Here is a 13290-nt window from a genome sequence, read left to right as displayed (position 1 = left end):
GTATAAAGGCTTGAGATTGTACGATATGAGTCAAAATAGGTGACTAGGGGCCATTACTTCATTTCAAAAGGGCTTATGAGCTGATTCCGTACTCCAATGTTCTCCCATCATCAATACGAGTCTATTCAATCCAACCCTCCGACTTCATCTTCGCCGTCGTCCACGCCTCCAGCTCGTCTCTCAGTCCCTGATTCCTCGCCAGATCACTAGGATTGATTACCTTAGCCTTGCTGTCAAAGTACTTGCCACTCATGTCCTCCGAGAACTCCTTAGCCGAAGCACAGAACAAGCTCGCCATCGCGCCATCATCAGGATCGCTGAACACGCCAGCACACTTCAACACCGGATTAACCCATCCCATACCCTTGACTGAGACCTGAGTATTGAGCTGAGTATCGACCGCGCCGGGGTGCAAGCTTGCCGTGAGAATTGGCCCGTGGTGCTGCGCGTGCTCGGAGCCGGGTCCGTATAGAGCGTCGAGGGTCTTGGCGTGGAGGACGTTGGCCAACTTGCTTTGTCCGTAGCGGGTCATCTTCGACTCGTTGTCTAGGGCAGTGTTCTTGAAGCGAATCCCCTCCTTCGGCGCGAACAGCTTGTGTCTACTCGAGCTGACATTCACGATGCGCACGGCACCTCTCGGTGCCTTCTCGGCGGTGGAGATGATCAAGGGCAGGAGCAACTTGGTCAACAGCCAGTGGGCGAGATAGTTTGTCTGCCACTGAGCCTCATTGCCGTCTTTGCTGATCTGGAGCTCGGTCCCCATGATGCCCGCGTTGTTGACTAGGATGTGGAGCTCGGATTCCAGGCTGGTGAAGGTGTTTGCTGCGGCCTTGACCGAGGCGAGAGACATGTGGTCCATTTGCAAGTGGCGGACATCGGCACTCGGGTGGGCTTCCTTGATCCTTGCTATTGCGGTAGCGGCTTTGTCGCTGCTGCGGGCGCCCATGTAGACCCTGGCGCCATGGGCGGCGAGGTGTCGAACCGTCGCTTCTCCGATGCCGGTGTTGCCTCCTGTCACGAGAGCGATGCGGCCGGAAAGATCTGGGATGTCGTTGAAGTCGAAAGTCATGGCTTTAATTGCGGTGTACAGACAGGCTTGGGTCAAGTTGCAATGTGAAGACGACAAAAATGAATACTTGGTGATGATGATGATGATGATGATGATGATGATGATGGTAAATTGGGCTGGAAGAGCAGGTTGCGATTGAAAAGTCTCGCTATGAATGGGATTCCCTGCGACATATATACTCAAAACATTCGAGCACACGCAGAGTTGCTTTGCTAGGCGGGAAGCCAAGATGCCCCGGACACATCCGCATTCCGGGTGCAGAGCCCCACATTTATGCGGCCTTGTGCGGACCATGTCTCCACCAAAAAACGGAGCTAGTCCGCACGGGTCCGCCCAATTCCGCATAAAGGTGGGGTCTTGGTCGGCAGCGCCTCGTTCTGTCAACCCCCAACACCCGGATAATTTAAAAAGGCTTTACCTTGCCCTCGTACCAATCAATTATCATTAGCCTCCCGGTAGACGGATATTCTCATTCTCGCGGGAAGGTTTCGTGGCGCAGCTCGCATACGCGTTCTCCTAGAAATAGTCCGACTGAGCCACTGTCAGAGATCTGATCCCGAGCCCGGCATGCCTTCTGTTTCCAAAATAGACAAATATTGGTCTGTACACCACGTCAGAATTGTGTCCCACTAGACCCTTCTTTCATCCAGGGTAGTGTATAGTAGCAGGTGAAGCAGACGCGGTCTTACTTGAGACATCCCAGTAACAGCCTAGAAGGCGCAATGCGGTCACCAAATCCGCCACTGCCGTATTCAACTCGGTTTTCCCGGTCTCCCAGATATACCAAGTATACTGCCTGGCCGCCGAGTAGAGACACTCCGTCACGAAAGGAGTGGCAGCTCTCGGTCCAACAACGCTCACGGCCTCCGGAAGCCCGTGAGAGAATTCCCAGAGTGAGACGCCCACGTCGTGCATTGTCGTGAGGGAAATCTCCTGCATCTGGAGCTGCTCTGCTATTCCAATACCCTCTGAGTTATTCAATTCGGCACAGCTGTGATGGTCGTATAGTGCGATGAGGGCAGTGTAGCAGATCCCCCGGGCCGACCAGAGGGATGCAGCTCCAGTAGGATCCATCGTCGAGGTTTCGTGGGTTAGGGCCCCATGAAATGCCTGTAGAACATAATGCAGTTGGATTCCTTCTTCGTAATACTCTCGCATGTTGCTTGGCTTCAAGTTGATGTGCTGAACAACTCGAGATAACAGGTGGGATGCTTGGCAGGTTCGGGCAAACGGTGGAGCGGGAATGTCTGCACTTGACGACACAGCCAGTGAGGGAATAACGGTCTGTTCCTGGTGGCTGTCAGATGCGGGATATATAGAGTGGAGAGTCCGGTTCCGATCTTACTCCAGCGTCCCAAAGTGCCTCGTCCATCGGAAGCAGATCTGCTGGCTGAACGTTGATAATGGCCAGTGGGCGATCGGAGACTCCGACATTAAGGTATCTGCTCATGACAGTTAGGAAATAATAGGCAACCCCTTCGAATTTGGCATTACTAACACGTCGAGGACCATTACACCCCACCAAACCCTCCTCTGTTCTTCCAATTCCGTCCAAGACCCTTGTCCACTGTCAGCGCGGAGACGTGTGGCAGAAGCGGTATAGCGTACGAGGAGACGGGAACATTTGTGGCGCATTCCTCCGGTCGTGGATCCCCAAAGCGTGGCCCATCCGGGCGCAATGGCCGACAGTAAGGTATGCCGCTGGCAAGATACCATTCGCCATCTCGTACAACCCCACGAGAACGGTTGCCTGGAGCATTTTGACGGAAATTTCTCCTTGCATCTCGGCTAAGAAAAGGTTCCGTTTGAGTTTCTGGTACAAGTTCTTGCCTGATCTGATATTATCAGTGGATAGAGACAGGAGCTTCATGGTTGACAAGACGAGGGCCGTATCGAGAGTCAAGTCTGTCATCCTCATCAAGTGCTGATAGAGACGGTGTCTTGAAACTTTGACCTGAATTTAGCGATATTCATCTACCGCAGAAGATGAGCATCTGGGACGTAGACAAACCTATCGGGAGGAAGTTGTGAGTGGAGGCGAAGTAGCATTCGGCATCAAGTTGCATCTGCGCCTTGTTCCCGAGTTCATCGGTCAATTCTTGTGGGCTCACTGAAGCAACACCCTCTATGCACATTCGGCGTTGGTTGAAGGTGTAGGAATCCACAAAGAAGAGAGCCTGGCCTCGATTGCGTTCGGAAACCTAGAGTAAGTGTCAGCTGGTGACGGGCTTTCGGCAGACGATCCAGCATTGATGTGAGGTGTGGTCGGGATCTGTCCAGGCCAGTTGTCGGGTAACAAGGAACTGAAACGGTCTACTCACCGCGTTGGAAGAGTCAACCCCAGACTCAGGGCTTGGGGTAGGCGGGTATTCGCATATGCGCCGGTTTTTCTGGCAAAGTTGACACGTTGGAAGCTCTCGCGTGCATTTGCGCTTCTGGCGGTGACAGCTCACGCAGGCCAGTCTCGACAAATTCTCGTCTGCCATGAGCCAAAGGACTATCTAGGTAGCAAAGATTTGATACAAGACTCAACGTGTGAAACACCACGAGATAGACCCCGGAAAGCATATTGGACGGGTAGGTACGGATGTAGTTTGGGGACAATTTCATTTGTTCCCTGTGGGGTTTTGTCAGGTGACAAACACGTGCGAAATCTACCCTGCGATTTGAGATCTACATTGGTAAATACAACGAACATACGTCCCCAAAACCGGCATCCAGAATCTCCCATCTATTCCTTGGGACTGAGCGCTTGCTGCTTTAGCCTGAGGTGCTCTGAGCTACCCTAAGTCGACGGTGAGCCAGCCTGAGCTGGATTGACCCCCCAATGGTTGGTGCGAGTCGGAGTTGTCCACTGAATGGTTAATTACTCCCCCACTTCAATTGTGGTTCGTTTTGACTCACCTTCTTGTTCATTTTCCAGCCCTGGAGAACACGATGCGAGCACTATCGGCAACCTCCACCAGCCTGACCCGATATCGATTGTTGCAATTGCGACCTGCATAAATGTCGCTTCGACCATTGTTCGCGCCGGCTCCTCGTTCGCGGCCTCCTTCGCTTGCCACGCGGAGCATTCCATCCGCAATCCGGAGGACATGTAAAAGTACATCGAACTCTAGTTTCTCGATTATGCAACAGACAAAGGCGAGCACATCTGCTGCCCAGCATGGTAAGTAAGCATAGGCCGTATGATGCCAGATTTTCTACAGCGGCTTCCGTCCGTCTGCATCTTTGCGTGCAGCACTACCACCATACGTGCGAAACACCGCTTGAAGGTTGCTGACATTTGACCCACCGCGACAGATCACCAGTTACGATCGAAGCCGAGAGTGCCTTTGCGCATCATGCCGTTAGGCGGCTCGATCACCCATGGCGTCGGATCGAGTGACGGCAACGGCTACCGTAAAGCGCTATACGACATGCTTCAGTCGCATGGCCACGTTACTCGCATGGTTGGCTCGCGCAAGAGTGGCACCATGGCCAACAACGATCACGAAGGATGGCGCGGCTTCAGGATCGACCAGATTGAGAACAAGGCCAGGGGATCGGTCACAGCTTGTCTGCCGAACGTCTTCACGGTCAACGCCGGATCCAACGATTGCATACAGAATCTCGAGATCGAAAACTTTGGAAGGCGCTTGGGAAATCTGCTCGAGTACCTGTGGTTGGCATCTCCTGGCTCGACCATTATCCTCTCGACTCTCCTCGTCAGTCAGGACAAGAGTGTCGACTCGAGGATCCGCTTCGTGAACGAGCAGATTCGATCGTTGGCTGCAAGCAAAGCAGCCAAAGGCGAAAGGATCACTCTCATTGACATGTGTACAGCCGAAGGTCCGTGTGTTGGTGATCTCGTTGATGGCGTCCACCCCAACGACTTGGGTTATAGGAAAATGGCCAGCTTTTGGTTCAAGGGTATTCGAGGAGCTGTGCTCAAAGGTCTACTTGAGGAGCCGCGGACATGCGAGTAAACCTTGCCCTGTGAAGTATCAGTGGTAGCTTTGTTGCAATAGAATTGCGATGCCGTGGATTCTCAGATCACTAACACAAGTTGACTTCTATCTGCTAAGGGAAAGGGGGTGTCAATGTACACCAGGTCATATCATAAAGCGTTCCAAACCATTCCCAGCCAAGGATTAATTAGAACGGGATTCCAAGACGAGTTTCATTATCCCACGAGGTTGACACGAGAGACCTTTTAAGTTTTGGCCGAAAGAGACGCACCGCCATCTTCATCATCGTCCGACTCATCCGCATCCTCCCTTCCTTCGTCGGTCGTCAGCGCAGGCAGGGTGCGTCCCACAGGCTTGACTCTATGAGGGGACTTGACCGATAGATTGTTAAAGTCAGACACAGTGCCACTGATTACCGAACCGTCACCAAGAACATTGCGGTTCAGTCGGGCCGAGTATGTGTTGGAGTCATATCTTTTCCCGTCCGAGGTCTTTTCACGAAGCGTGCGACACGCATCGTCGCGTATCCGTTCGAGGATGCCGTTAAGTACTTTTTCCCTGTCCACGGTTGCCCTGTCTCCCTGGTCTCGGTAAACGTCGCAGACTCTCCAGTTGGGGTAGAGATTCCCGTGTGACGGCCGGCATTGGATGCCATCCGAGTTGGCGTGGAAGTAGTACGAGCATAGGCGGCAGGTGGGCTTGCTCGCTCCGATATATTTCCAACCTTCGAAGAAGCGATCTGGGCGGGTGTAGCCGTTGGTCTTGAGCCAGTTGAGTACCAGAACTTCGGCGTGAGCGATTGGTTTGAAGGTGGTCCTCGTGCACTGTTGTCGGATAAGCTCGTCCAGATTACACTTCTGTAACTCACGGGCAAGCTCTCGATATCTCTCGATTTCGTCGGGATCACTCATGATACGACCAATGAGCTCATTTGCGGAGGCGGACTTTTTCTTCATCGGGTTGGCGGCCGCCTCGCTGGATGGTATGGTTTTGACTTCGAAATCCAGGAACAGCTCCGGCCACGCACGACGTGCGTACAAGAGATCTTGGGCGGCAAAATACAGAGACAGCAGCCGGCCGGCATAGTGACGAAGTCCAACCCAACACTCGACCATGTCCATCCTACCTTCCTTGGCCCTGTCTCTAATGACGTTGCCAAGCCACGACTCGTAAAGATGGTTGATGGCCGTGAGGAGCGTCTCGCTCGACCGAACAACTACTCGAGAGCGATGGTTTTAGTACACGTGGGGTTGGGCACACATTCCAAGGACTCACATTCTCCATCACTCAAGTCCGACCGTGTGTGGTAGGAAGCGATATCGCCCAGTTGTTGGAGAGAATCCAACAAGGACGGGTCTACAGAAGAAGTGACGTTAGCGGAGATCCCAGTCGAACTATTTATGCCGTAACTACGCACCGTCTTGTGATGTTCCCCGATGACACACTTGTTTGCACTTCTCAAGCTCCTTGGAGAGCTTGTCAACGTAAAATTCAATCCGCAGTCGATTGAAGGCCAAGATGGGGTAAAGAAGAGTCGTGAATGCCTCTCGAGTTTTGCCCTCTGTCTCAATAGACGCCTCGCCTAATTGCTGTAGTATGGAAATAATGAACTCTTTGGTCACGTCAAGCTCATCTTGCTTTCTACGGTTTGAGGCAAAGACGTAGACCACCTTGTCCGGCTCTTGCAGCACAGTGAAGGAGGTTACGGTAGGCCCACCCCGAATGTTGTCGCACACCTGGGAAAGTTTGTTGATAAAGCAATGGAACGATTGCTCTGGGCCTTGCGTGACTTCAATTCGTGTGGCTGTAGCCACCGGTGTGCTATGGGGAACTGCCTTATTCAAGCCGGCAAGCAGCACGATAGGCTCATAGAACCGCCGGCAGAGCTTGGGTCCCAAGGGCACGGTGACTCGGGTATTGGTCTCTAGAGCTGGAAATTCTGTCACAAGTACATGTAATTAATGGCATGATTATGTGAGCATGTGTGCCTTTACTCACGGCTCCTCAAAGTCAGGAGCGGGGGGGGGAATCGATGCTCACCCATGATACGCATACACTCCTCCCTCAAGGCGAGAGCTAGGTAACCAGTTCGGAGAAAGGAGGCGAGTCTCCAAGGTCGTGCTAAACTCATATGGCAGCCTGGAGACCAGGAAAGAAGTTGAAGGAAAGAAGACGAAATAGCGTCCTTCACCAACATCATCTTGGGATGTGGGGGCTCGACCAGGCCGTAGTACGCATTTCCCCTCAGCCTGCTTCTCTTGGGTTCACCAGCCAAGCCGGTTTTCTGCGGGAGGGCCACTAGTCTCAGATGTGATAGGCCTAGCTGGCCCGTTTTATGCGGGAGGTCTGCTTCGTGTCAACCTAGTGCATGTATCCCTGGAATTTGCTGGGGAATCATGTGGCCTCACCTGCAGCCCAATCCACAACCCAACAACTTCGTCGTGTCGCAGTGGTATCATTGGGCATTCAAGGAGGCCATACAGAACTCATAAGAAGCCTGAGGAAGCGATCCGGGCTGTTCTGCCCAAGAGCCTGCCTGGGTGAGGATGTCCGCCACCAATCGTGGCATTCGTGCGTGCATGGTGCATGGCGCGGACGACCTGCATATGGGTGGGGTTGAGATCACCTCTTATTGGGTCGGAGAAGCCACTATGAAATGTCGATACTTACAATACCTATTGAAGGCGACCCTGTGTCCTCCGAGGCGGCTTGGCTAATTGTTATTTTAATCCATGATGACCTCGCCGTCTCAATGAGTTCTCGGCAAGGACTGCACACGCTCCCCTAATCAGGAGGCAACCCATGGTGCCCTTGAGCCTGGCATCACGGCGCCTCGAGGCGCTCTCTTCTTGCTTTGTACCCGTCTTCCCGACCTCACAGGGAGGTCCCATCTTTGTTGTCATATGGACTATACGAGTGTCGTTGACCGTAAGATCCACCTGTTTCTTGACCCCAAGCAAGTTCCCTCTAGTCAATGGTGCTAATGGAGGGCTTTGTAGCCGATTATCTTGGGAATCATTTGTTTCCCTCCCAAAGGGAGGATCAAGCCAACCCGCTTTTTAATACCCGTAAGTGCTGATATGAAAATCTGATACCACCGTCTCCCTCGGACTACATCCTGATTTATGGGCAGTGTCTGAAGTGTCATTGCATGAGTTGTTAGACCCAGATCTTTGCATGCAGGTTGCTTTCGACGCCGATTTTACCATGCAAGCCCATTCTGACCAATACGGTTATTCCCCAACCCCCGAGGACACGTTCCCTTACCAACAGTCCTTGCAATGGGGCAATGACAACGGTGGATTCTCGAATTTCTCTTTATCCTTGACCTCCGAGACTGGTGCCCAAGCTGGGTTTGGCTATGGATCGGACTACCCAGATCTGGACGTCCAACCTGCGGAGCCCACAATTCTCGGTTCTGATGCTGGCTTTAATATCTTCGAAACCCAGGGAAACCCATATTCCAATCTGTAGGGCTCGAATAGTGCGCTGTTGGGCGGAGAGAACTCCATCGACGTCCATCAGGCACGGGTTCCACGGGAAATTCAATACGATATTATCCCAGGCTTGACCGTGGTAGATCCCATGGCCAACTACATCAGTAACAGAAACTTCGGCGGCATTTTCTCTCAGGTTTCCCCAGATACAAATCATTCGCTACAACCATACCCCCCAGTACTCGATCCCAACCTCTCAACACAATTGGCAACAAACAATACTCTCATTCAGCCAATGGACTTCATGTTTTCTTGCAATTTCTGTGCTCAAAATTTTGAAACAGACGATGACCGACGGTATGTTTTTTTTTTATACAAAACCACCCTCCCCTTATCATTCATTGCTTCATACTTACTAATCTGGTTCTAGCCAGCACGAACGCATTCACTTGCTACCCGTTGCTTGCCCTCTTTCGTATTGTGACACCAGAACGAAAGAAAAACGGGAGATGGAGCACCATCTCCGGAGCACGCACCCGGTATATGCGGAGGAGAAGGGAATACCAGACGAATCATGTGTTTGTCCAGAGTGCGGCCAGGATTTCACGTTGAAGAAAAACTTCGATCGTCACTTCAAGAAGCAACACCCCAAGCCGAAAGCGGCACTGAGTCCCGAAGATGGATGAAGAGGCAGAACAACAGGGATTACGGATAAAATGGTATGATTGGGATAACGCTGGCTGTCTTTCCTTTTTGTCAACACTCGTCAGATTTTGCGGTTGCATTTTGGTCACTTGCAATCTTTCCTAATCGATCTAGTATTAAAAAGAAATGCATTCTTGACCCGGAACTTCTGCATGTGTAATTACTTCTCCTCCTGGTTCAAAAAGAGCTATGATCAAAGACTGCGACTCCCTTGTCATCCCTCCTCATCCGCAGGTGGCCCGCAACGTAAAGAGTCCAAGCGTACTCGATATCCAGCCTGGCATATAATTACCTCTGACCCACATCTGCCCGCCATGTGCAGCATGAGGTTGAATCGAGTCTCTCATTGGTCTACCAACCCGCCATGACTTTCATCGCGAACCCGAGTCCATGCCTGTGGGCTCGTCATGCATGCAGGGGGAGGACCACCAGGCATCTGGAGCCCATTCTGGGAACATACTTGTACGTTCCATTGTTACGCGAGGTCGGTTGCAACTTCCCCAGCATGAGAAATAGGACCAGTCCAGGCTTCGGTTAATGATGTGTCGTGATCACTTGTCAATGCGGTATGCAGCGCTAATCTCGATGCGGCAGTGACGACATCTTAGTGTTGATAGACTCATAACGTTGCTATGGAAAACCTCGTGGGGGTAAATCTTCTCCAGGTCACTAAATTCCAGGGGTCGGAGCAATTGCCCTGGTAATTAACGGCTCCTATAAAGAGCAGTCAACCCCAGTGAAGCAGGGGGACTCGCGTGTCGAATCTCACGATATCCAAGCCCCTCTCGAAGCCACACGCAAAATGAGCTTATATCAGCGGTCAGACGATGGTTCCGATATACCATCTCCGCTGCCACAAGCGGTTGGTTATGGTGTTGTCGTCGGTGTCGGCCTCGCCTTTGCCTTTGGCAAGTCATTAGTGACCTGCCGATATCGCAGTGAAACTCGCTAACCATGATGGCAGGCATGATCGGGGTGACAAATATCCTGAAGAAAACCGTCGGTGAAGATAATTCAAAGGTTGAGACGTACGTCCTCCGGCCCTTTTGTCCATATTGACCGATGCTGACTGTTGGGAATTAGCTTCATGGTCGCGAACCGGAGGGTTCGGACTGGTCTTGTCGCTTCCGCCGTGGTTTCAGTCTGTGGTGTTCTATCCTGACTGACGGCACGACTGAGTGGCTAACAGTGTGACAGTCTTGGCTCTGGAGCACAGCTTTGCTCAGTTGCGTGCTGGTTACGTACAGCTACGGAATCAGTGGTGCGTTTTGGTACGCAGCTGGCTGCTCGCCCATGATTGTCTGCTTCGCGTACCTCGGCGTCATATGCAAGAGACGTATTCCAGAGGCCCATACCATCTTGGAAATAATCCGTATTCGATATGGTAAGGCCTGTCCATTTGGCATGGGTGTTATGCTCTTTTATTGTTAACGATTGTGTCAGGGCGTCTTGCGCACTTGTCTTTCGCCTTCTTGGCTCTGATCAACAACCTCTTCGGCACGATAAACATGATCCTCGGCGCATCTTCAGCAATCTCATTTCTGTACGCAGCCCCTCCACAGAGCCAAACTTGAGGCAGGGACTTTACTTACTGGAAAATGCAAACCAGGACCGGGATACATATTATGGCCTCGACCTTTCTCATCCCTCTCGGCGTCGTATTATACACGCTAGTTGGCGGCATCAAAGCCACGCAAGTTCCCGCAACAGTAATCCCAATTCCCCGAAGGTCATCCTAACGCGTGTCTCAGTTTTCTCACCGACTATATACACACTTTTGTCATCCTCATATTGTGCTGTTACCTGACCGCCAAGACTCTCGCAGCGGACCAGGTTGGGTCGATTGGAAAGCTTTACGACCTAGTCGTTGCAGCTCAGGAGCAGCACAACATCGAAGGCAATTATCAGGGATCCATTCTCACCATGACCTCGCAGCAAGGCATTTTCTTTGCCATAATACTGCTCGTCTCCAACTTCGGTGCCGTCATTGTAAGTCTCGCCTCTTTCTTTGCATTGATAGAAGCCAAAACATATCTGACGCTGTTAGATGGACACTGGTTACTTCATCAAGGCATTTGCGGCATCGCCAAGTGCCGTTGTGCCGGGATACGTTGTTGGAGGCGTTGCCTACTTCAGCGTTCCCTGGGCCCTTGGTACGATCATGGGAATGGCAGCGCTGGGGCTTGAGACTTTGCCAATATTCCCCACATATCCACGGGTAGTTACACATCCCAGCTTTATCTCTATGAGAAGTCTCCGATCACTCTTCCCCTGACACAATCTATAGGTCATGACAGGTACCGAGGTCACCAACGGACTGGCTTTACCGTATGCTGCCGTTGCTGTGGCGGGAAAAGGAGGCGCGGTTGCAGTCCTGCTGATGACTTTCATGGCCGTCACGTCCACGTTATCGGCTCAGATCATTGCAGTGTCGTCGATTTTAACTTTTGACGTCTACCGAACGTATTTCAACAAAAATGCTGGCAACAAGGAGGTGATCCGCTGGAGTCATATCGGCGTCGTCTTCTTCGGCGTTGTTGCGGCAGGGTTCACTGCAATGTTCCACTACATCGGAATCGACATGGGCTGGACCCTGTATATGATCGGTAAGTAAAACAACGTACGGTTCCGTTTTTCATGGCTCGTTTTCCATGGTTCATTTAGAGGGAGCTGGCTGATCTCGTTTCCAGGAGTTGTTACATGTCCTGGGATTTTCCCCGTCATCTTCACCTTTCTCTCGAGCAAACAAAGCGGAATTGCGGCCATCAGCTCGGCTTTTCTTGGCATGGCGACGGGCCTTGCAGTCTGGCTCGGCACTGCGCACTCCTTCTACGGCGAAGTAACAGTCTCCTCCACCGGCCAGACGTTGCCATGCATGTACGGCACGGTAGCTTCAGCGCTCAGCCCGCTGCTCTACACCGTCGTCATCTCGTCGATCCGGCCCGCAAACTATGACTGGAGTGACTTCACGAAAGAGAAACTGGCCATGGACTCCGGGGATGAGAACGAGCAGCAGCAGAAAGTCGAGGCATCCGACAAAACGGAAAGCAGCACCGCTGTTACCGAGGTTACGAGCGACGACACGCAGATCCGGTGGACCAGATATGCTTTGTTTTGGGCGATTGCCACGTTCCTCGGTCACTGGGTCCTTTGGCCGCTGCCCATGTACGCGGCGAAGTTTGTTTTTAGCAAGGCGGTATGTTCCAGTCGCTTTCCTCCTGAGCACCTGATATTGAGCTGGAGCTAGTGCACTAACACGTTGTCTTCCGATAGTTCTTCACAGCCTGGGTTGCAGTCTCCCTTATCTGGCTCTGGTTAACGCTGTTTGCTGTCGGGTTTTATCCTATCTGGGACAGTCGCCACCAGATTGTGGCAGTTTTCCGTAATCTCTGGACCCGACGGCGTGCTTGAGCAGGCAAGCTGCATTATAATCAAAGGGTGGCAAGCGTGGTGTATACTTGTATGGCTTAACCCATGGTCTCTTCAAAGCTGTTGGGGCAGTCTGCGCAGATTTATCAGCGTTGTATTCCACTATGTGGAATTCGACTAGTCCTGCAGGAGAAGACCTCGACGCCAGTGGCGTTGCTGCAGCGGCTAGCACGAGATGTACCACAGTATATGAACAGAATATCTGGGCTCAGGATGACTGAGTCATATGGCCGAGTGATGGAACGCCGTGACTAGAGTATCGCTCCTCCTGGGACTCCCGTACAGCCGCATCGCCTTGCTCCAGATTGCCATGAGATACTGGGCACTCAAGACAGTGTGATTCTTGGATTCCGTGTTCGTGATCCTGCTGACTCTTGTAGCAACTTGATATGGCCAATGAGGCGTGTTTCTATGCCAGCAATACTTCCTGTAGATTTGCCTTCTTCAACAAGCTCTCGAATTCCTGTCCAAAAAGCATGGCTATGCCGACACGCTCATGTCTATCTCCGTTTCCGACCCTCCTGACCAAGAGCACCTGGTATACTGGATGCCATGGACGCATGTAGCCTAGCAGTGTGCTCCCCTTTGTTGGCTAATTGCCTGAGTGAGGGAAGTCGGCTGGCAGTGGTTGCAGCCTTGCGTCGCTATAGGCTGAGGCCATCCCGAGCAGTGCCACGATCTGGTCCTTGTCGGGGTGTGT

At 52.1% G+C, this 13290-nt stretch overlaps 6 protein-coding genes across 6 annotated transcripts; 3 read left to right on the top strand and 3 right to left on the bottom strand.

Annotated features, from left to right (window-relative positions):
* Positions 1 to 94: 94 nt before the first annotated feature.
* QBC33DRAFT_550019 (short chain dehydrogenase protein) lies at positions 95 to 1164 on the bottom strand. The gene has a single exon (XM_060429034.1). It carries the CDS (start codon positions 1067 to 1069, stop codon positions 122 to 124), a length of 948 nt encoding a protein of 315 aa, XP_060279591.1. The 5' UTR covers positions 1070 to 1164; the 3' UTR covers positions 95 to 121.
* Positions 1141 to 3647, bottom strand: QBC33DRAFT_550017 (uncharacterized protein). The gene is made up of 7 exons (XM_060429033.1): positions 3391 to 3647; positions 3081 to 3270; positions 2678 to 3016; positions 2568 to 2628; positions 2415 to 2511; positions 1759 to 2359; positions 1141 to 1670 (listed from the first exon to the last, which is right to left on the bottom strand). Exons 1-7 carry the CDS (start codon positions 3553 to 3555, stop codon positions 1612 to 1614), a joined length of 1512 nt encoding a protein of 503 aa, XP_060279590.1. The 5' UTR covers positions 3556 to 3647; the 3' UTR covers positions 1141 to 1611.
* A 74-nt stretch (positions 3648 to 3721) lies between these two features.
* QBC33DRAFT_499584 (acetylxylan esterase) lies at positions 3722 to 5226 on the top strand. The gene is made up of 2 exons (XM_060425649.1): positions 3722 to 4238; positions 4373 to 5226. Exons 1-2 carry the CDS (start codon positions 4076 to 4078, stop codon positions 5035 to 5037), a joined length of 828 nt encoding a protein of 275 aa, XP_060279589.1. The 5' UTR covers positions 3722 to 4075; the 3' UTR covers positions 5038 to 5226.
* A 236-nt stretch (positions 5227 to 5462) lies between these two features.
* QBC33DRAFT_424862 (uncharacterized protein) lies at positions 5463 to 6917 on the bottom strand (the record flags this gene model as incomplete). Its single annotated transcript, XM_060424138.1, has 3 exons — positions 5463 to 6235; positions 6295 to 6375; positions 6437 to 6917. Coding segments are annotated over 3 exons (1335 nt in total), but the record flags the coding sequence as incomplete, so codon positions are not given.
* A 1451-nt stretch (positions 6918 to 8368) lies between these two features.
* QBC33DRAFT_246797 (uncharacterized protein) lies at positions 8369 to 9226 on the top strand. Its single transcript, XM_060422963.1, has 2 exons — positions 8369 to 8813; positions 8887 to 9226. Exons 1-2 carry the CDS (start codon positions 8605 to 8607, stop codon positions 9140 to 9142), a joined length of 465 nt encoding a protein of 154 aa, XP_060279587.1. The 5' UTR covers positions 8369 to 8604; the 3' UTR covers positions 9143 to 9226.
* Positions 9227 to 9963: 737 nt separating this feature from the next.
* Positions 9964 to 12572, top strand: QBC33DRAFT_459551 (uncharacterized protein; the record flags this gene model as incomplete). The annotated part of the gene is made up of 11 exons (XM_060424932.1): positions 9964 to 10099; positions 10126 to 10189; positions 10245 to 10302; positions 10359 to 10545; positions 10605 to 10704; positions 10771 to 10890; positions 10913 to 11150; positions 11209 to 11379; positions 11449 to 11767; positions 11852 to 12357; positions 12435 to 12572. The coding sequence occupies 11 exons, from the start codon at positions 9964 to 9966 to the stop codon at positions 12570 to 12572; spliced, it is 2037 nt and encodes a 678-aa protein (XP_060279586.1).
* Positions 12573 to 13290: the final 718 nt, after the last annotated feature.

This window comes from Phialemonium atrogriseum, assembly GCF_030411735.1.
Source record: "Phialemonium atrogriseum strain 8032-3 unplaced genomic scaffold QBC33scaffold_32, whole genome shotgun sequence".
NCBI classification, from domain to species: Eukaryota; Fungi; Ascomycota; class Sordariomycetes; order Cephalothecales; family Cephalothecaceae; genus Phialemonium; species Phialemonium atrogriseum.
Note: the sequence above shows the minus strand (reverse complement) of the source record. Positions and strands in the feature narration are given on the sequence as shown.

What these genes read in the sequence shown, in the direction of transcription:
- QBC33DRAFT_550019 (XM_060429034.1), bottom strand. Translation starts at nt 1,069, where the DNA reads ATGACTTTCGACTTCAACGACATCCCAGATCTTTCCGGCCGCATCGCT.
- QBC33DRAFT_246797 (XM_060422963.1), top strand. Translation starts at nt 8,605, where the DNA reads ATGGCCAACTACATCAGTAACAGAAACTTCGGCGGCATTTTCTCTCAG. An exon ending in GAAACAGACGATGACCGACG is followed by an intron (nt 8,814 to 8,886) that starts GTATGTTTTTTT and finishes ATCTGGTTCTAG; the next exon opens with CCAGCACGAACGCATTCACT.
- QBC33DRAFT_499584 (XM_060425649.1), top strand. Translation starts at nt 4,076, where the DNA reads ATGTCGCTTCGACCATTGTTCGCGCCGGCTCCTCGTTCGCGGCCTCCT. An exon ending in CACATCTGCTGCCCAGCATG is followed by an intron (nt 4,239 to 4,372) that starts GTAAGTAAGCAT and finishes CCACCGCGACAG; the next exon opens with ATCACCAGTTACGATCGAAG.
- QBC33DRAFT_550017 (XM_060429033.1), bottom strand. Translation starts at nt 3,555, where the DNA reads ATGGCAGACGAGAATTTGTCGAGACTGGCCTGCGTGAGCTGTCACCGC. An exon ending in ACAAATGTTCCCGTCTCCTC is followed by an intron (nt 2,629 to 2,677) that starts GTACGCTATACC and finishes ACAGTGGACAAG; the next exon opens with GGTCTTGGACGGAATTGGAA. An exon ending in CTGTTACTGGGATGTCTCAA is followed by an intron (nt 1,671 to 1,758) that starts GTAAGACCGCGT and finishes CGTGGTGTACAG; the next exon opens with ACCAATATTTGTCTATTTTG.